We start from the raw sequence: 21,433 nt of genomic DNA, 5'->3' as shown, positions 1-21,433 counted from the left end.
ACTTAATCCAAGCCATTGGATATATTTAACCTTTTCAAGACTTGGTCCTAACCCTTGGATCAATTTAGTCTTCCAATACCAAAATTACCATTTTCTCATATAATTATTTTGACTAATTTCAACAAATCATACTTGAGAGACATAATTAATTTCCTTCCCATTTATTTTAATGGGACTAATTTCCTCCATCACATGAGAGACCACTTGAAAGACATAAATGATTTCTTTCTCATTTAAATAAATCCCATATTTTCCAAACATTAATGGGAGACTAATTTTCATTTCTTTTGGATTTTTATTTTAATCCAACACCATTATGCCTCTCTTTAAATGCTTACAAGACTAATTACCATTTCTTTTGCATTTATTTAAATCTCCCATTTAACTTGGACTACAAAATGCCAAGTATCACTCTAAGACACAAACTTAGCTTCCAAGCTTTCATCTCCACCATCCATGTGGCATCACCACATTTATTCACTAATTTAGGAAAAAATAATTATTTCCTCCAATAATTTCATATTCTCCATTTTTTCTATTTTCCATAATTAATTTCCCTATGGAATTAAATTCCAAAATTCTCAAAATACCCTTTGTGAATTTATTAATCCCATATATCTTCACATAAATACCAAATTGGGATTTTATTCACTTACACACCTAATTCCACATAGGAATTATTTTTAATTTATCAAAATACCCTTTATTGGACTTCTCTATCCAATTTACCAAAATACCCTTCTCATGGGCATTCTCAATCTCAAGGATCCATCACCTTCTCAATGGCATTTTTAGAAGTTTTCTCACTTCCATTCTCATTCTCTTAACACCGGTTACACCAGGTGTTACATGTAGTAAAGAATGTTTAATTACTTTAGTTTTACTTTCTTCAGTTGCTCAAACCAGATTATGGCAATAGGTGTGAATTACATTTACAACCATTTTCAAACACTAGATTACTCTTACCATTTTCACAAAGTCTATCTTTACAGTTTGTTTCTGTTGGGTGTGCAAACTAAGTCCCACATTGGCTAGACATGGGGAGGATATATCATGGGGCATATAAAGAATGGACAATATCTCCATTGGTAGTATTTTGGGTAAAATCAAAAAACAAATCCATGAAGGTTTAGGTCCAAAGTAGACAATATCATACAAATATGGAGATATGGGAGGTCCAATTACCCAACAAACTTATTTGTGAAGAAAATTCCTCGCAAAAATCCACAAACCATAGATTAGATTAGGAAGAAAATGCGAAAATAGTAATCTAAAAAACCAAATGAGAAACTGAAAGCACAAAAGCAAAAGAACTCCTTGTTGTCGCTGGCAATAAAGGAGTTGAAAGTTGGGCTTCAAGCCTTAGATCGATCGGTTCAAGATCCACTAAGGTAAGCCAAGAATTGGTCCCAAAGAAAACCCAAAACCAGCCCTTAGATCGAACCCAGATCTGCCTAAAATGAAACAAAATACCCCAACCTAAGAATGAATATGAACAACACTTGATCTCTCCTCTTCAGTCACTCTCTCACTCGCTCTCTCTTTCTTTTTCTCGTGCCCATTTCAAGAAACCACCCCCATAAACCCGATTATATGTAGATAACCATCGAAACATCTCACAAAGATAAGCTCCCTAGGTATTTGAAAGAGATCGGATGAGGGTGAGGGAAAAAACGGGAGAAAAACCCAATCTGGATTTTGAATTGAGACGACCAAGTCCCCAGCCACTTCAAAAGGCTAGATCAAATCAGGTGAGAAGCTAATAGAGATAAGTGATGGGCTAATAGGAGAATAATGGGCTTTCTGGTGGGCTTAGACCAAAAGTAGGTTGGGCTTGGTTCTTGTTTAGAGCAACTGGGCCAAGCCCGTTTTTCTCAAAAACAAGATAAACTTACTTAAGCTATCTTCTTATCGGACTTTCTATAAGTGGGTTTGGAATTCTCTTTAAATCTATCAATCCCGAGCTGAAGCTTATGATAGTTTTTTATACTTACCCAATTTTACTATCATCGCCTTGAATTTGTTGGGTATCACACCTCAATAGTTTCGAACTTAGATAAGTCAACAAATTGATGGTGAGAAGAAAATTTCATAATTCTTGCCAATCCATAATTCCACCCATACATCATGGTGCTAGACCAAACTTCATAATTCTTGCCAATCCAAAGTATGAATCCATCAATGTAACACTTCATTGAGCATGAAAAATTGAATTCACTGCTTTCTCAAATTTTCTGTCTCACACTCAATTTCATCAAAACCAACACTGAAACAAAATAATTAATTTTTGTTATAAAATTGCCCACTTTGCTAAACTAGAAAATTAATACAAAAAACCCAATAGAAAAAAAAAATCATAAAATCCCAAGAAAAGTGGGTTGGCAGCATAGTAGATTCGGCGATAGTGGTGCCGATGGAGGCAGGTGGAGATGGTTGGAGAGGAGTACGCGTCTTGAGAGAGAAAATGGGTTGGCAGTAGGTGATGGTAGGGCCAATGGAGCCAGGCGGAGATGGTTGGAGAGAAGGAATACAAAGAAAAAGAGGAAAGAAATGGAGGCAGGTGGAGATGGTTGGAGAGAAAATGGGTTGGTGGAGCCAAGGAGGTAGTCAGAGATGGTTGGAGAAAAGTACAGAGAAAGAGAGAGAAGATGGAGGACGTTAGAGGACCGACGCTACTTCTGGTGAGGATTGACAATGGCAGGAAGAGACGACGTCAGAGGTGAAGGCAAACGACATGCCGGAGGACCGCGACCGCTGCTGGTGGGGAACGACGACACAGGAGGTGGAGGCGGATGACACGCCATAGAAAGAGAGAGACATATCGCTGCTGAAAGGGATATCGGGGGACTGCGACCGTTGCTAGTGGGGATCAACAACGACAACAGGGCACGGCATGCTGGAGGTGGATTTTGTAGAGAGAGAGAGAGAGAGAGAGAGAGAGACTGTGTGTGTGGGCAGGGAGAGTCTGTGTCTGTGTGTGTTTGTGTGAATTGAGGAAGAAGTGGTTGTGCAAGCAAAAACATTAGGCGTTAGGCGGGCAAAACATTGGGACACAAAAAATTTTAGAATTAAAATTTTCTTTTGTGAAAAAACACTGCCTCCGTTAAATGCACACCCTTTAAATTAACGGAGGTGACGTGCACCTTCGTTAAGGAAGGTGCACAAAATCGCACTCGATGGCAGCGCATTCCTTGTCTCCCACTTAATTTCCTTTCCAATATAATACATATATTATATTATACATTATACACATTTCAATTGCCATTTAGTCTCCCACGGGACCTCCACAACTCCCTTTAATTAATTCTTATAATATTATATATGTATAATAATTATACTTTAAGAACATTTCTTATAAATAAAATCTAGTTAAAAACATCATTAATTCTTAATGATATTTTATTAACCATTAACTCTTAATAGTAATTTAATTTCTATTAACTCTTAATGGTAAAACTACAATTAACTAATTCAGATTTACTAGTCAACACATTACCTAGTTAAGGTGTGACTTTCTAGGTTAACCACTAAATAGCAATTGGGACATGCTAAACACTTTGACGCTGACCAATTACTTTGGTCTATAAAGAGAATCTCTAAATCTCTTCAATATACCCTGAAAGACTCTAAGTAACAACTTAGCATTATGTTAGAATGATCCTACTAGTAATGAAATCTTACTTCAAAGAGAACCTATTTGAACTTTCGATTCTCGTGTACTATAATTCTTTTATCGACTAACATTCCGATCGAGTAAGAGTCATGGACTGATCAAACTTACTAACTCTATATTTATGCCAAGATCCAATGTGGTGTGATTGAAATGATACATCAAAACACCTTCCGACATTAAAAAACATATTTTCAATCATGTGTACCCTAACCAGGGATATGTACAATCACAACTACCATTGAAGGCATTGGACGTTCACCTTATGCTAAAGTTTGACGGATCTCATTAGCAATCACTTGCCTCCATACGCTACTACACAGGGACCACATAGCATCTCCCACCTAGTAACTGGATGGTTCTTATTAACGAGAAATCTCTGGCATCGACATATAGGACAACTGTATTGCCTTGGTCTAAGGACTAGTAACACAATCAAAGCTTGTGATATATTATAGATCCTCATAGCCATATGATATATCACATATGTCACATTCAATAGTTGTTCAACTAATATCTACCTACATGTTTACTATTTTCATCTCATGAATTATGGCATACGATTCACTATCTTTTATCATTAGTATCTCATATTAATCAAATATAGTAATTCATGTGACAGTCTGTAATTGATTTAATCATAGCTCTCTTCTGAGAAATCTAAGAACTATGAATATTATTAAAAATTCTTAATCCAAAAGTCTTTGTCACATATTCTTAATACTTAAAAATGAAACTATCATTAAGAAATCTAAGGGTTTATTCATATAATAAGATTGAAAAGTTATGAATGAAGATATGATCTTAAAATATGAAAACATATATTTATTACATTTGCAATATTTACATTATTAGTCTCATAATACAACAGCTAGATACCACCTAAATCTAGTATTATAGCACTAATACCAACAGTATCAACAAAAGAAAAATCGGAGTACTTAGAAGGGCCTTCAATAGAGTCCTAAGGAAAATTGATCAATGAACATTCCTCCATTGTTGGAGACACCAAAAGGTCAATAAGGACCTACACATCTATAACATGTTAGATTTAAATACTTCAATGTATATATATTAAATTCACATATCATATAAAACACTGATATTAATAAAGAAAAAGAATACCTCTCAACTCCATAACAGCGATAAAATCTTGTTCGCAATGGCAAGCACAAATGTACTTTATAATAGTGATATTAAAAATTAAAAATAGATCTGTTCGCAATTATAAATTATTATTAATTTTAAATAAAATTATTATAAATTTGATTAATTTAAAAAATTATTAAAATTTATATATAAAGATAACACTTATTCACATGAATGTGTATGGTAGCAGTGGCGGCAACTCCAAGTTGGTATAAAAATAGTCATTGGGCTTTAATTAGGATTATATATGCCAGCATATGTGTGTGTATAATGAAATGGTTTTTGGAGTGAATATAATTATATAAATTTAAAATAATATATGATAATAATCAAATTAATATTTATTAAAATAATATATGATAATAATCTAAATTATATATATTAGTGTAATAATTATATTCATGCATTTATAAAAAAATATAATCAACTTAGAGATTGCTTATATAAATGTTAGTTAAATTTTAATATTTTTTTCTATTATTTAACGGTTAGAATTTAAATTTTTAATCAATAATGACGGAAAAGTGGTGTAACTATTTCTTAGGAGTATGGTTAGTTTTCTTTATTCAAATTATTATAAATATTTCACATTAAAATAAATTATATTTATTTTTCTAATCTTTCATTTATTTATGTTTTTTAGGTTCTTGCAATATATAAATAACAGAAGAAGATATAGCTTGAAATTAAATTTAATGTTGCTATCATTATAAGTATTCACATTAAAAATATAATTATTGATTACAAAAATTTTTGTAAAGAAAATCAATTTACAATGAAAATTAATATGAATAGCAATGATTTGATGTAGTGAAAAATAAGGTTGCGTTCTATTTGCGTTTTAATTTTTAATTTTGAGTTTTGAATTCATTTTCAATTTTTTGTTTTGGGAGTTTGTTTTAAAAAATTAAAAATGCGTTCTCTTTATTATTTTGAAAAACTGTTTCTCAAAATAGAAAGTTAAAAAATGCATTCTCTTCGAATTTTTAAGAATAATTTTTTAATGATATTTTATTTAATAAATTTGATTATTCAATAAATTATAAAAAGTTAATATTAATATAATATTAAAAATATATACATTTTAAAGTTAGTGAATTTTGTAATATTTTTTCCCATTATAATAATAAAATACGAATAAATATTGAAAATGAAACTTGTTTGATGTGTTTTGAGGGGTAAATTACACCAAAAATCACTAAATTTTGGTGTATTTTTTATTTTGATCACTAAACTTTAATTATTTACAATGTGATCATAGAAGTTTAAAAAAATTTGCAATGTGATCACATATAAGATTTTTCGATCACTTTATAGCCGAAGTGGGTGACGTGACACTGATATGGTCAGAATATGCCACATGTCAAAAAAATATTTTTATTATTTGTCACATCAGCGCCACGTCACCCACTCTGCTTATAGAGTAACCGAAAAATTTTATATGTGACCATATTGCAAAATTTTTTAAACTTTTATGATCACATTGCAAATAATTAAAGTTTAGTGATCAAAATGAAAAACACGCCAAATTTTAGTGATATTTAGTGTGAGTTACTTGTGTTTTGAGTTTGGAGTTTGTTTTGAATAAAAACACTCAAAACAACTTTTTGTTGTTTTGGATTTCTTTTACAATTTTTTTTTATTTTTGAAAATATATTTTTAAAAACAATAATTCATTATTTTAGAAAATTAAAAACTAAAAATGGCTTAAAAACAACAAAAAAAATGCATCCTAAGTGTTTTATCTACAATTTCGTAGAGAAAATCAAACTTTTTGTAGTGAATACAAATTTTGATTAATTATTTTTTTGTATTACAAGAATTGTTGTGACTAGATAAATAAAATTATTCAAAAACTACACCATCGCTATTTAAGTGAATTCATTTTATTAGTTTCAAATTATATAATTAAGTGTATTAAGACTAAATTATGTTAAATTTATATATATATATATATTTTTAATGTGCAACTTTTTTTGATGATTCTTTCTTAATCCTTAAACATCACATTTAGTGACGGCCACACATGGGCGTCACTATTAACCTCCATTTGTGACCACAATTTCTTGGCTCTTACTAAAGGTGTACATTCAATGACAACCAATCCTGACCGCCACTATTGCTAACCCATTTGTGACCGAGCATTCCCGACCCTCACTAAAGGTCCAATATTCAGTGATGGCCATGTGCAGTGGTCACTATTGTGCCTCCATCTGTGACCAAGGTTCCTGACCCTTACTAAAAGTGGTACATTTAGTGACGAGCATCTCCAGTCGTCACTATTGTGCCTCCATCTGTGACCGATGTTGCCCGACCCTCACTAAAGGTGGCACTTTCAGTGACGATAGCGTGTGGCCGTCACTATTGTGCCTCCATCTGTGACCGGCATTGTTCGACCCTCACTGAAAGTGGCACCTTTAGTGACGACCGTGTGTGGCCGTCACTATTGTGCCTCCATCTGTGACCCACGTTGCCTGACCCTCACTAAATGTGGCACTTTCAGTGATGACTACGTGTGGCCGTTACTATTGTGCCTCCATCTGTGACCGGTGTTGCCTGACCCTCACTGAAGGTTGCACTTTCAGTGACGACCGCATGTGGTCGTCACTATTGTGCCTCCATCTGTGACCAACATTGCCTGACCCTCACTGAAGGTGTCATTTTAAGTGACGATCGCATTTGGCCGTTACTATTGTGCTTCCATTTGTGACTAACGTTGCCCGACCCTCATTGAATGTGTCACTTTCAGTGACGACCACGTGTGGCCGTCACTATTGTGCCTCCATCTGTGACCAACATTGCCTAACCCTCACTGAAGGTGTCACTTTAAGTGACGACCGCATTTGGCCGTTACTATTGTGCCTCCATTTGTGACCAACATTGATCGACCCTCATTGAATGTGTCACTTTTAGTGACGACCACGTGTGGCCGTCACTATTGTGCATCATTTGTGATGAATTCTATCTGACCCTCACTAAAGATTGGCATTAGTGACGACTTTTAACTGACCGTCACTAAATGTGGTCACTAAAAGTCAAATTTCTTGTAGTGTTTCGTGGACCAGATTTTCCTCTTCTTTTCTACTATTATGCCTTAATCTTTTCTTAATGGGAAGAAAATGGTGTAATAGAATCATCAGAGAGAAGAGGGGACCTAGCCATATATATATAGAGTCAATAGGGTTTTACCCATCACAAAACCCTATTGGGCCTACACTTATTCCACAAATCATATATATATATATATACAAATAGGCCTAAACCCATTAAGGTGCACAAAGTCCAATGTCCAATTATGATCACATATAATCCATTTGAGTCTCCAGACATTATTAAGCTATAGTCCAACTGACTTTTTCTTAAAAACAAGATCCAATTAATATTGCACACGTAATAGAAAAATTCTAACATAACATGCAAGCTCCATTCAGCCTTAACTATATTCCATGAGTTAACACCTCGTGAAAAGTAAAAATGACTCACAGGGTCAGCCGCTCGATGGCGATAAGGCAGCGAGCTCGAACATCCTTGAGAGGAGGCAAATGAATTGCATAAACCTCCCTTTCTCCATCGCAACACCACTAAAGATGGGGAATTCTAGTCTACTTGGGGTCTCATCACAAACCACTCACACTCAAAGTTGTTAACTTTATTAAGGAGGTTGTCAAAAGGCTTATTAACGGCTTATAAACATTGAAGGGTATAAAAACCCACGTGTTAATCAGTCATCTGCACATAATAGAAATAATTGAAAAATTCCAAAGTAGGAACTACTCATCTCTGGTGGCATAAAATTGAGAAAGCCACAAGTTGTGCCTACTCATTGGGATGAAGCTAGGCCAGAACCATGAAACTTTCCCTTAGAAAGGCCATTTCGAATTTGGGAAGAGGAAATCGAAGACCAACTTCCAAAGAAGCCTCATGGACTCTTTTATAGTAATCGTTCATGTAAGCAGCTCATGTATTCCTCTAGACCTCTGTATGAAGTCTTGTTTTGTAATCCTTAGCGAAGGATATAGTAAACGAACCTTTGCAAGATTGGCTCCCTTAAAACGAGATTGGTTGCCTAGAATGAGCCGCATCTCTTGAGGAGTTGCAGGTCTATGAACTTGCTTTACTCTCGTCATGATAAAAGAACTAACCAAAACTGAAGAATTGTGAGAGAGATTGCGAAAGACGTGTGAGTATCCGAGAGAGTTCGCGAAAGACTAAGACATTTTCGAGAGAAATTGTGAGTGAGTCTAAAATAGAGGGAGAATAATTTTTCAAAAGACTTAGGTAAAAATCAAAGGAATTGCTCTGGTGAAAAGTAAAAATAAATTTGACTAAGGCCTCATTTTTTTAAAGAGACCTCGGAAGGTTAAACAGCAAAAGGTACAACAATTTAGATCATATGGTGAAAAGCCTGCAAAGAACCACAGTTGTTGGATCAAAATAAAAATATCCAGTAAAATAAAGTCCACCTTGAGGCAAAAACTTATAGCTATTAGAAAAAGCCAAAAAAACCATTCCCTAAAAAAGTCTCCCAAATGACTACTCTGCTAAAACAATACTCTTCCCCTTAGGAGAGTTAGAGGAATTAGAGGAAAAAATGGAAAACAATTAATGCATGGACTAAGCCCCAATTTTTAAAAGCCCATGAAACATAAACCCAAGAGCTAAAATTAAAGCATAAGGTTTAAAGCCATGCAAATGGGCCTAAGAGACCTACTCAAGTAAACTCCCCACAAAAGAGAAGCAAGAACCTTTCGGAGAGTCCACAAGGTCTCTTAAAAACCTTTTCACGAGATATTTCATGATAAACGTGTAAATAATTATCTTTAAAAATTTTTCAAAAATTATATAATGGATGAAGATTGTCTAAAGCAATTATAATCTTGAGATATTAGGGATAGTCATCGCTTCCCGTCAATTTCAATTATAAATATAGAAGAATCCATTTTGCTAAGTCATTTTTTATTCATTCTCTGTAATTTCTTTTACTTTTGATGAACTTGACATAATGATTGAAGTGTCTACAGAGGGATACCCTATGCCCTATGATGATTTTATTCTAGGCTAAAATCATATATAAGCCCCTCACTTTTTCTCATTTAATCACTTAGCCCCTTCAACTTGAGGAGGGACCTATTAGGTCCCTCAACTTTTAATTAAGGGTCTTTTAAACACTCTAATTTCTAATTTAAGACCTATCAGCCCCCTCACAGTCCAGTCAACTCACGCGTGAAGTAAACTCCTATTGTTTGCGCATGAAGTAAAAACTGATAGTTTAAATTTAATTTAAACTATTACTAATTGCTCTCTTTGCTGTGATTTTCTTATAGTTCAAATTTAGTTTAAATTCTGACTATTTGCTTGGTTTGCTGTAATTTTCTTGCTACTCATTATAATTTTATACTTCTTATTTTTTACTTATTATTTTCTTACAATTTACTATAATTTTAATTTTTTTAAATGCCAATATTTAAAAAATATAAGTGTTATATCCTTTAAAGTCAATTGCAAAATCAATCCCCAGTTATATTATAAACGTGAAGATCAACTTATTCATATTAGATTATATAATAAAAAAAATTAATACCCTATTACATTAATTCATAATCAAATATTCATTCATCCTGTGATAAAGCCAAGATTGGAAGTACCAGAATTGAAAGTAAAATTAAAGCAAATTAATCCATTCATAATCAAAAATCAATCCCCTATTGCATTAAACAAATATTTGCATTAAAACAAAATTAATTTTGTTGCTTCAGTACCAAGATTGGAAGTAAAATTGAAGCAAATTAAACAAATATTTACATTAAAACAAAATTAATTTTGCTATTGAGCTCCAGTTTGTTGCCGTCATCTTCACAATTTGTTAACCTTTTTACTGTTGAAGTTGATTGGTTGTTATTGCATTCTTTCCTTTCCATTTCAGCCTAGGTGGTTTAAAGCCAAGATCCCCTGTGACAATTGCTGAACTCTTTATCTTTCTTGGGTCATGTATGAGTCTGGGGGTGGTATTTAATGACTATAACAAACAAGTACAAAATTCAATAAAATAGAAGAATTACAAAAATTTGCAAATAATAATGTATTTGACATACGTAAATAATATACCTGATATGTCATGACCCCAGTAACTTTGTTGTACAAGACTCCCATTTCGCTCATCACATTTTGTCGCTTGGCTTGCGAAGATACTGTTGGTGTTGCGTACGACCTTTTAGCACCATCAATTCCATGTCCCACCCCAGTTGAACTTGTATTGCATTGATTGACAGTACTCATGTTTCTTGACTGATGTACATAGATATGTAAAATAAAGACAATAAATGATAGATAAATGTAATTAGATTTCAATTAAATTTGTTAATCAAACCTTTACCTCATGATTACTTGAACTTGCCTTGCACCCCTTCTTATTATGGCCAAATTGCTTGCAGTTGGAGCACCTCATTGTTAAACCCGTTTTGGGATATTTACCAATTTTACGTTGGGATTCTTCTCTATCTTTCTTTCTCTTAAGCCTTGGTCTACCTGGTTGTTTTCTAACTTGAGGTGGTTGAATAGTTGGATTTTGTGAATCTGGCCACAATTTAATTCCTCTCACTAGTTCCAAAAAAAAGCTATATGCCTTCAGGTAAGTCTCATTTCGATACCACTTTACAATGTAGTCTTCAGGATTCAGTTGTCTATGAAACAAAGCACATACAGCATGTTGGCAAGGTATCCCTTTCAGCATCCAGCTCCTGCAAGTACATGTTATGTTCTTAAGATCTACATTATGTCCATACTCCCCTTCCAACACCTCAAACCCATTGTCTCCATTCCACCGAATGTGACACTTCATTGCTAAGATCTTGTTCGCCTCCAACTTCTGCATTGCATGAGGTGAAATGTCTGATATCCATGTTTCTGCGAATTGTCTCATGGTTGCAATCCTTTCCATCACCTGTACCCTGATTTCTTCTAACATTGTATGAATTGACTTCATTCTAGCATTAAGAATCCAACCATTGAAAGCCTCAGTCATGTTATTCTCCAATGTATCACACTGACAATCTGTTCTAAAGAATGCCCTGCACCATGTATTATGATTATAATACAATAGGTCATCAACTATCCCTTGTCCGAGCTTATTCATTTCATTTAATTTTTCCTTTGTCAACTGCTCAAACGGTGCTCGTGCAACCTCCCAAAATTTCTTCCTCTTGTCCTCACCTCTCCACTTCTTAGCCCAGTTTGACCATATGTGTCTAGCACACATTCTATGCTCTACATTAGGCAACTCGTCAACAATAGCAGAATCCAAACCCTTTTGCATATCCGTGACCACTGTCCAACCAGCACCTGTTTCCATACCAAGGTCCATCTTAACCGTAGAGATAAACCACTTCCAATTTTTCTTATTTTCTATATCCACAACCCCCCACGCTACTGGATACATTTGATTATTACCATCCTTTGATACACAACATAAAAGTTGACCCTTACATGGACCCTTGAGAAAGCATCCATCGAAACCCAAAATCGGTCTACACCCAGCCTTATATCCTTTCTTAATAGCATCAAAACAAACATAAAATGTCTTGAATTGTTGCACGCCATCTTCATCCCTTTTTACTTTAACAAAACATGTCGTACCAGGATTGGATCTCCTAATTTCATTTGCATAGTCATATAGCCTACCATATTCAACTCTGTAGTCACCTGTCATACTTGCAATCACCTTATTCTTTGCTCTTCTACACACTGTTTTTCCCACAAACATATTCAAAGACTCTCCACAGAGTTGTTGTATTTCTCTAATCTTTATCTCAGGTTGAGACAAAATCCTCTCCCTGAAATGTCTAGCAATAAACTTTGAATTGCATAACCTATTCCTATTGCTTTTATAGCACTTGTGTACAGGGTTATAAGTCTTGATAATGAAGTTGTTTGATTTTCTATCTAAACTACCAAATAACAACCATGGGCATCCTTCCTTACACTTCACCCTGACCCTTTTCCTCTCATTAGGTCTAATGGTTAGCTTTACTCCCCTTGCCACAACATACTTGGACACAGCCTCTCTGAACTCATCTACACTCTTAAATATCATACCCAACTCCCAGTATGGAAATTCTGAGTTTGGATCATAGCGAAAATTTCTATGTTTGTGTCCTCTTCCTTGAGTAACCTCAACCTCATCCTCATATTCTTCGTCAGTGCCCCCCCTGCTATCAGGATCAGAGCTATTCTCAAAAGGCTCATCACCCCCAACAACACCTTGAGATGTACCAGACATAACAAGTTCCCCATGAAACCCCACATCATTACCCACTTCCCTTAATGATAGTTCCCCTTCTTGTGTAGAACGAACACTCTTTCTGTCATTCCTCAACCTTTCTCTTGCTATTCTAACCTCATCATCAACATTAGTAAATATAAATTGTCCACCAACATCTTCTTCTGGTGGGTCAATACTTTCCTCACTATTACTCTCACTAGTGTCAGTACTACTATCATCAGTGCTTTCCCCCAAACCCTACAATTCGAAATCTCCCACCCCACTTCCCTCATTTCTTAAAGGGTTAACCTCACTATCTATATGCTTAACAAACACATCCACTATATCACCGTTCCCAATTATCGCACAAAAACTAAGCACATCTTGATCTCCTTCAATTAAAGTGTAATGCGGGACATCAACATCTTTTACCCATCTATAGTAAATGGCCACGTGATTGGTGTAACCCAACTCCTTGACACGTGTATTTAATTCAATAAATGACAACAAATCTGGATCAACAATGTCTTCAGTTTGAATGCCCCCAACATACCTCCTTACCCCATTATCAATTACAAAATTTCCCCCATGATTCCACCTTAACATCACAACTTTTTCAGCCATGTGCAAATCAAATTTCCTAAACAATATAATAAACAAAAATAAATTCAATTTCGGACCAACATCAAATTCAATAGAATCTATTCAATTCCAAAAATATTTTAATTTCCAAAATAAACCCCTAAAATTCATCAACAAATTGAACCTACAGTGAACATCAACAAAATTCATATTTTCATTTCCAAAATGAACCCCTAAAATTCATTTCCAAGCAAATTTACATACACCACAGTGAACATCAACAAAATGAACCCTAACATTCATATAGACAAGTAGTAAATGTTAGCCCATTTTGCAGCAAATTGAAACACAAAGGCACCTCACTGGGGATAGTCAGCGACGGCGAAAGCGAGAGCGACAGCGAGATCGGCGATGGCGACAGTGAAATGTCGCAAGGCACCTCACCGGAGAGACCCAGCAACCACCACCTACAGAGCGACAGCGAGATCGACGACGGCGAGATATCGAAAGCGACATCGAGAGCGAGACCGAGAGTGAGATCCAACGCGAGATACCGACGAAGAGACCGACATCGACGATAACACAAGGGTATCGACGGAGATACCGAGATCGAGACCCACAGCGACGGAGAGACCGAGATCGAGACACACGGAGACAAGAAGATCTCGACGCACAAACCAGGATAGATACCGAGATCTGGACGGAGACAGCGTGCTCGACGGCGAGATCAATGGCGTGGGCGAGATCAACGGCGTGGGCAAGATCGACGGCGAGCGCGAGCAAGAGAAACAACGAGCGCGAGCGAGAGAAACACCAAGGCAAGTGTTCTGTTTGGGTGTTTAGGAAAAGGGATTTTTCTTTTGTGACAGAAATGAGTGCGTGTGTTGCACGCAAGTAGATCGGTGATTTTGAGTGTTTAAGAGGTCCTTAATTAAAAGTTGAGGTACCTAATAGATCATTCCTTAAGTTGAGGGGGCTAAGTGGTTAGGGATAGTCATCGCTTCTCGTCAATTTCAATTATAATTATAGAAGAATCCATTTTGCTAAGTCATTTTTTATTCATTCAAGATCTCTGTAATTTTTTTACTTTGGATGAACTTGACATAATGATTGAAGTGTCTACAGAGGGATACCCTATGCCCTATGATGATTTTATTCTATGCAGAGTATTTAAAACTTTGATATGGTTGTTCCACATGGAGGTGCTTAATTAGATCAATAAGCTCCATCATTCATGTGATTGTAAATTAGGGTGCTAGCTAGTGTATTTAGATAGTGGGCCATACAATCAATTGTGCTATTGTATGTAAATAAATTTTGTTCCATCTTGGTATTAGGATGATATTATATTAATCATTAATTTAATATTTTTTATTAATATAACTGACAAATAAATCACATAGCATTTCATCAAGACAAATGTGAAATTTGCATTTAAAAAATCACATGAAAAATGAAGTTAAAAAGTGAGTCGGTCGAAAGAAAAAACCAACTTTGCCAAAGCAAATACCAAAAAGGGCCTTAGACATCAAATCCAAAGCGTGTTTATAACATAACATTGGGAAAGTAACTCATTATTAGTAAACTAATACTATGATTGCCCTTCCCCCTCCTTGGAAGGCACGTCCTTGGCAAAGTCATAGTTTGCTTCCCCCAGTCAGCAACTCATATCCATTGTGTTACGACAATATATTAATTTATTTATATCCCAATTAATTTTATAAGAAAAATAAGTTATGATATCCAAATAGTTCCTTATAAAATTCCATGATAAAATGTTCTTTTTACGTCTAGTAATTACTATATAAAAAATAAATTAAAAATTATTGTTTGCAAGAGAACTCTTCCATACTTAATTTTAAAATAAAATATTTTAAATAATTATATGCAATTATTATAATTATAATCATTGAGTACCCCTTTGCATATAAAAATTAAAGTTTAATACTTGTCTTTTAAGTACAATTTAAATACTGTGTTGTGGCATTAAATCTTTCGATTTTAGAATAGAAGGTAAATCACAAACAAAATTTTTATCCTTTATCTATGTCGAGTATCGAATTTGTAATTTATTAATATTAATTATTTTGGAGGTAATTATTATTATTTATTTATTTATTTTTGGGTAATAACATCGCGTGGTTTATAAGGTGGTGGTCAACATCATTATCACGTGGATCAAATGAGATTCTCTTTGCTTTGGTGTTTCTAGGAATATATCATTTTTCCGGAACAAAATAAAAAGAAAGGAATAAAATAATTAGGCGTGTTGTGTCCCAGGCTGTAAATATTCGCCAGTTTATATCCAAACGGACGGAAAGCAAAGCGAGCGTGCGAGCGAGAGAGAAAGAGAGAGAGGAGAGAAGAGAAAGAGGGAGCACGAACAACACCAGTCCTCCGGCGAATCAGTCTCCGGCGACATATTTATATATAGAGAGAAGGAGATTAACAATAGATAGAGAATCATGTGCTGCGGCGACGGCGATTGCAGACCGCTCGGCTTCCTATTGGGCCTTCCCTTTGCCTTTCTGGCGCTGCTGGTCTCCCTCGTCGGCATCGTGGTCTGGATCGTTGGGTTCGTTCTCTCTCTCTCTCTCTCTCTCTCTCCGTAATTTCTATGTGTATTTTGTGTATATCAAATCGAAATTGATGAGTAGTAAATATGAAAATCTGAAGGCTGGCGTTGACTTGCATATGCCCGTGTTGCCTGTGCGTGACGGTGATCGTGGAATTGGCTCTGGAGCTCATCAAAGCTCCTCTTCACGTTATGGAGTGGTTCACCTCTCAGATCCCCTGTTAGCTTTACTTTCCCAATTCCCCTCTTCCTCGGTTAATTTTTTGTACAATTATTGTGGCTGAATCTCTCTGCTTCTGTCTAGTTAATTGAATTTTCCGTAGTTACTGATTGTGTAATTTAATCTACCGTTGATACGATTCACTTCAGCCATGACTTGACTTTGATTGTGGAGTTTGGGGTTTTCCCCTCTTTTTGACTTTCTGGTTTATGCTGTTCTATGTGTTCTTAGCCGCTGTTTGGCTTTCTTTCCAATACGAGAAAAAAGATTTTTAAAATTGAATTTAATTGCGAGTCTCTTTTATGACTAAAAAATTGAAATAATAATAATGGCATAGGGGAGGGTAGGGAACAGTTCCATCGTTCCCCTCAAATTTAAATTCCTAAACCCATTTTCAAAAATCAATCTTTACCCTATTCTCGGAGTGTTCTGGATCCCCACAGCAAACTTATTTTTAAGGATGATGTTATATGTACCGAGAAGATGACAAATTCGATGAGCAAATCGGACTTCATCCGAAGATAAAGTCCGATCGAACTTCATAAATTAGACTTCATCATCAATAATCAAGATGCTACGAAAGGGAGAAGTTTAGGCTTCATCCGAGAATGAAGTTCGATCAAGCTTGCTTCATGAAGCTTGATTGGGCTTTATATAGGATGAAGATCTCATCTAGAGGCGACAGCGACTAGGTGACAAGATGGTGCAGCGACGGTCAGCGTGAAGCATTGCAGTGAGGCAACGATAGAATGCAACGACAATCGCACGAGGCACTATAGTGGGGCGACGATAGGATGCAGAGACAGTCGTGCGAGGCGCTGCAACGAGGCGATGAGAGGATGCATTGGTGGTCGGCAAGGTGAAGGCGACAATGAGGTAAGGCGAGGCGAGGCGATGCTTGCTGGAGGTGACCATGACAGAGGAGAGAGGAAGCAACCAAGGGCAGGGGTGGTAAATCTGCAAATTGGGTGAGCATTTTTGTTATTTGTTGTATTCGGTTATCCTCTCGATAATCTAATTATTTGTACAAGTAACATTTTTTTACTTCTAAACCACCTACCCAATTGCATTGAATTTTCCTTAAAACTCACCCCAAATCCATTCAATACCTTACAAATTGATTAAAATTAAAATGGTAAGAAAACAAAGTCAAATTGTAACATCTGAAACAAGATACCTATAATTCAGATGAAAATGTCTAACAAATATTAAGATTGTAAAAACTAAAATTTAAAAGAAATAAAAAAAATTAAAATGTAAAATCAAATTAAGTTTGTCTTCATTTTGGAAAGATGTAGTGAGATATTGAACCTAAGTTTGTCTTTAAACTTAATTCAATTAAACCCATATTATGTTGATGATTGAAGATGTGAGAGCGTAGAGGGAAGGGAGTAGAGAAGGAAAGGAGAGAGGCAAGAAGAGATGGTTGTCGACTTTTTGTTGACCATTGAAAATAGGAGAATGAATAACGGGAAAAGACATAGAAAATGATGGAAAAAAAAGGAGTGAAAAGGGAAAAAAAATATTTCAAATATAAGGAAAAAATGATCATTTTATTTAGTTGGTTAACGATGAGATGTGCGCACTATTTTTAAAAATACAAAATAATTATTACAATTTAAACTAACCCAAAGGCACGAATCATACAATTTTAAATGAAAAAAATATGAGTTTCTAAATCATTGCTCAGATACCACATGTAAATCATAGTGTTGCTTATAAAGAAAACAATAAACAACAAACATTATATCCATAAATCTTGAAACTTCTTATTTTTCACATAGTATAAATAAATGAAATGAACATTGATCCATTAAGACTTCAAGAGGTAAAAGTCGGCCAATTGATGAAGAGAATAACAGGATTTGATTTCTCTCCCTTAATCTCTTGATCTTGATGATGGAAGAAAAATTGAATGTTAATTTGTTTTTTTGTTGATTGGGGTAGAGAGATGACCAAACTCTTATTTATAGGTTTAGATATAACCTTCCATCAAGACCTATTAAGAGTTGTATATATTTTCGAAATCAAATAGAATTTTAGTATTCAATTATTTTATTAAATTTTTTATTATTTTATTAGATAAATACATTCATATCCAATGTTTTAAAAATCGGACCGGAGAGCGAACCAGTCTATTAAGTGGGTCACGGGTCAGTTGGTCCAACCGGTTGAATCGGAGTGATCCGACTGGATGATGTCATATATATATATATATATGGACACATACAAGACATTACTATTATTAAAGATAATTTATACCTTGTAATAAATAATTAACAAAAAATTATAATTAATCATCCTAACAAAATAAATAATCAATAATATCAATACAATTATAATAATTTTAACTAAAATCATCAATATAATTAATGGCATGGGAATGATTGCTCAATAGGACATACATATCTTAACTAATAAAAATCAACAAGAACGTTTATCGGCCTAAGAAGTCCAGAATACGCAATCAAGGGAATTGAAAATGGTTTAGAGACCATAATTAATAATATCAATATAATTTTAACTAAAATCATCACAAGACCTGTCAAATGCCCATGCCCAATCTTCTTAGGCTGCTAAAATCATCACAAGTCCTCAATTTCAAATTATCTCTAACAAACACAATTTCAAACTCATAATAGAGATTGCAACCAATCTTCTTCATTATTTTCATCTTCCTCTAGTGAAGCACCACCTCTGCCATATTCATTATCTTCATCAAGTACCATAAATTCAGCTTTTTCATTGTCTTCATCATTTTTTGGATGTTCTTCAATCATACCCTCTAGCTCATCAATGTCAAGTTCACCTTCTTCCTCTTCTTCTAATATCCAAAACTCTGTTTTGTCGTTTGATTCATAATCAACAGGGTCATAAGATCTTTTGTCTACTTTAGACCTATAAAAAGTAAAAACAATCACTAAATCAATGTTTGAAAATAAGAACAAATAAAATAAATAAATTCTTGTATAAAATGGTTTCGTACCTATTTTGCAAACGCAAATTGTAATGAACATATACCAAGTCATTGAGCCTTTGATGCTCTAATCTGTTTCTTTTTTTAGTATGTATACGCTCAAACACACTTCAATTGCGTTCACATCCAAACGAAGAAGATGTTTGACTAAGAATTCTTATTGCCAACTTTTGCAAAGTTGGTGCATCATAACCAAAGATCTTCCACCAATCATCTAAATAAACAAAGACAAATCAATATAATGCATTAGATAATAGATATCAAACTACAAGTTTGATAAGTAAATTTTAAATAACAAGTTTAATTTATGCTTACCGGGTCTAATAGTCTTACAACTTGTAATAGCCAAATCTCATGAAAAACCTTTCTCTTTATCTCGAAAAAATGGAATCTCATCAACTAGTTTTTGCTTCTTGTAAAGTTTTTGCTTGTCAATTACATCCAAAACTCCTTTCATAATTTCTGGCTTTTTGCAAGAATTTTCTTGATCATACTGAAAAACTAGATTGAACCAATATGCTGCAGCATGAAGATCATGGCGTAACATTCTATCCCATCGTCCCTTGATCAATGCGGTACAAGGCTTGTACAAAGTCTTCCTTCATTTAAATAAATTTTTTATCCCTTTACGAGCCCTATACATTCCATCATAAACATACCCTAAAGATGGTTTTTCATCAAAATCACAAATGCGCAAAAGGCGTATCAAAGGTGTCATTATTTTGACAAAGATCAAGCTATTGTTCCAAAATCTTTCATCTAAAACAATTTGCTTAACTTCTCTACCTTTTGGCATCTTAAAATTTTTTTTATAGCCATCACTTACCACCAAAGCTTGTAGGTGATCTTTGTGATCATGTAAACTCTTCAATGCAATAAATGTTGTGGCAAAATGAGTAGCTCCTGGACGAACTATCTCTTTCCAACCAGGCCTCATCCTCAACCAATTCAAGGTCCATTTGTGATTGTAGATGAAAACAATGACCTTTGAAGCTAAAGTAGCAACATTTTTCACATCATTCATCTCTGACATATCTTTCATAATCAAATTGATACAATGAGCTGCACATGGAGACCATCAAATAGTAGGATATCTCTCTGAAAGTTTCCTCCCAATAGCTTTATAATTAGCACCATTGTCTCTGTCACAATATGAACCATATTATTTGGACCAACAAACTCAACAATCTCTGCAAAAAGATTACCTAATGTTTCAGCATCCGTTATGAAATTTGAGGCATCAATAGACTTGATGAATGATAGGCCCTTTGAACAATACACCAAAAAGTTAATCAATGGCCTTTACCTAGCATCTGTCCATCCATCACCCATAATTGTGCATCCGACTTCAGCCCAATGTGATCGAAAAGAATCAATAATTAGCTTGACTTGTGTCTTCACATCCCTCAATAAATTAACACGCAATGCATGATAATTAGGAGCCTTATATCCATGACCCATACTAGCTATTTTGTCAACTGCTTTTTGAAAAAATGGAGAATTCATTGCATTTGTAGGAATACATGCATCATAAAACCATAAAGCAATTGCCATGTCAGTGTCATGCCATCTTTCTTTACTTTGCACACAAGCCTTAATGGAAGGTTGTTTAGAATCTTGAACTCCATACTTAAAAAATGATGTCATCTCTCTAGCTTTTCTCTTCCATTTGGAGGATGTAGAACTACCACTTTTACCATCTTTAATTGTAAAATGTTGGATCTCTTCAATCTCATCATCATCATCATCATCAAATTGAGGCTCACTCTTCTTTTCTTTTGCCTTTTGCCTTTTGCAAGTTCTCTTGTAATGACCCTTGAATCAAAAACCTCACATCTCCTGGAACTTTTTTACAAGAGTCAACATTTCCTTTCATTCTAGCTAAATGTTGCTTCGTTCTATTAATACCTCCTCCTACATTCTTTTTTTGACAAAAACTACATATTAAGACCTTATTTCCTTCAGAATTTTGTGCTTCAGTAACATATCTCCATGCTATGTCT

At 34.7% G+C, this 21,433-nt stretch overlaps 1 protein-coding gene across 1 annotated transcript; it reads left to right on the top strand.

The window, feature by feature from the left end:
- The first annotated feature begins 15,965 nt into the window (after positions 1 to 15,965).
- Positions 15,966 to 16,651, top strand: LOC127791522 (signaling peptide TAXIMIN 1-like). The gene is made up of 2 exons (XM_052321443.1): positions 15,966 to 16,233; positions 16,335 to 16,651. Exons 1-2 carry the CDS (start codon positions 16,124 to 16,126, stop codon positions 16,456 to 16,458), a joined length of 234 nt encoding a protein of 77 aa, XP_052177403.1. The 5' UTR covers positions 15,966 to 16,123; the 3' UTR covers positions 16,459 to 16,651.
- The last annotated feature ends 4,782 nt before the right edge of the window (positions 16,652 to 21,433 follow it).

This window comes from Diospyros lotus, chromosome 15, assembly GCF_014633365.1.
Source record: "Diospyros lotus cultivar Yz01 chromosome 15, ASM1463336v1, whole genome shotgun sequence".
In the NCBI taxonomy this organism is placed as follows: Eukaryota; Viridiplantae; Streptophyta; class Magnoliopsida; order Ericales; family Ebenaceae; genus Diospyros; species Diospyros lotus.
This window is presented reverse-complemented; position numbering and strand designations above follow the sequence as displayed.

Coding starts and splice junctions, on each gene's coding strand:
- LOC127791522 (XM_052321443.1), top strand. CDS start 16,124: ATGTGCTGCGGCGACGGCGATTGCAGACCGCTCGGCTTCCTATTGGGC. Junction 16,234..16,334: donor ATCGTGGTCTGGATCGTTGG/GTTCGTTCTCTC, acceptor GAAAATCTGAAG/GCTGGCGTTGACTTGCATAT.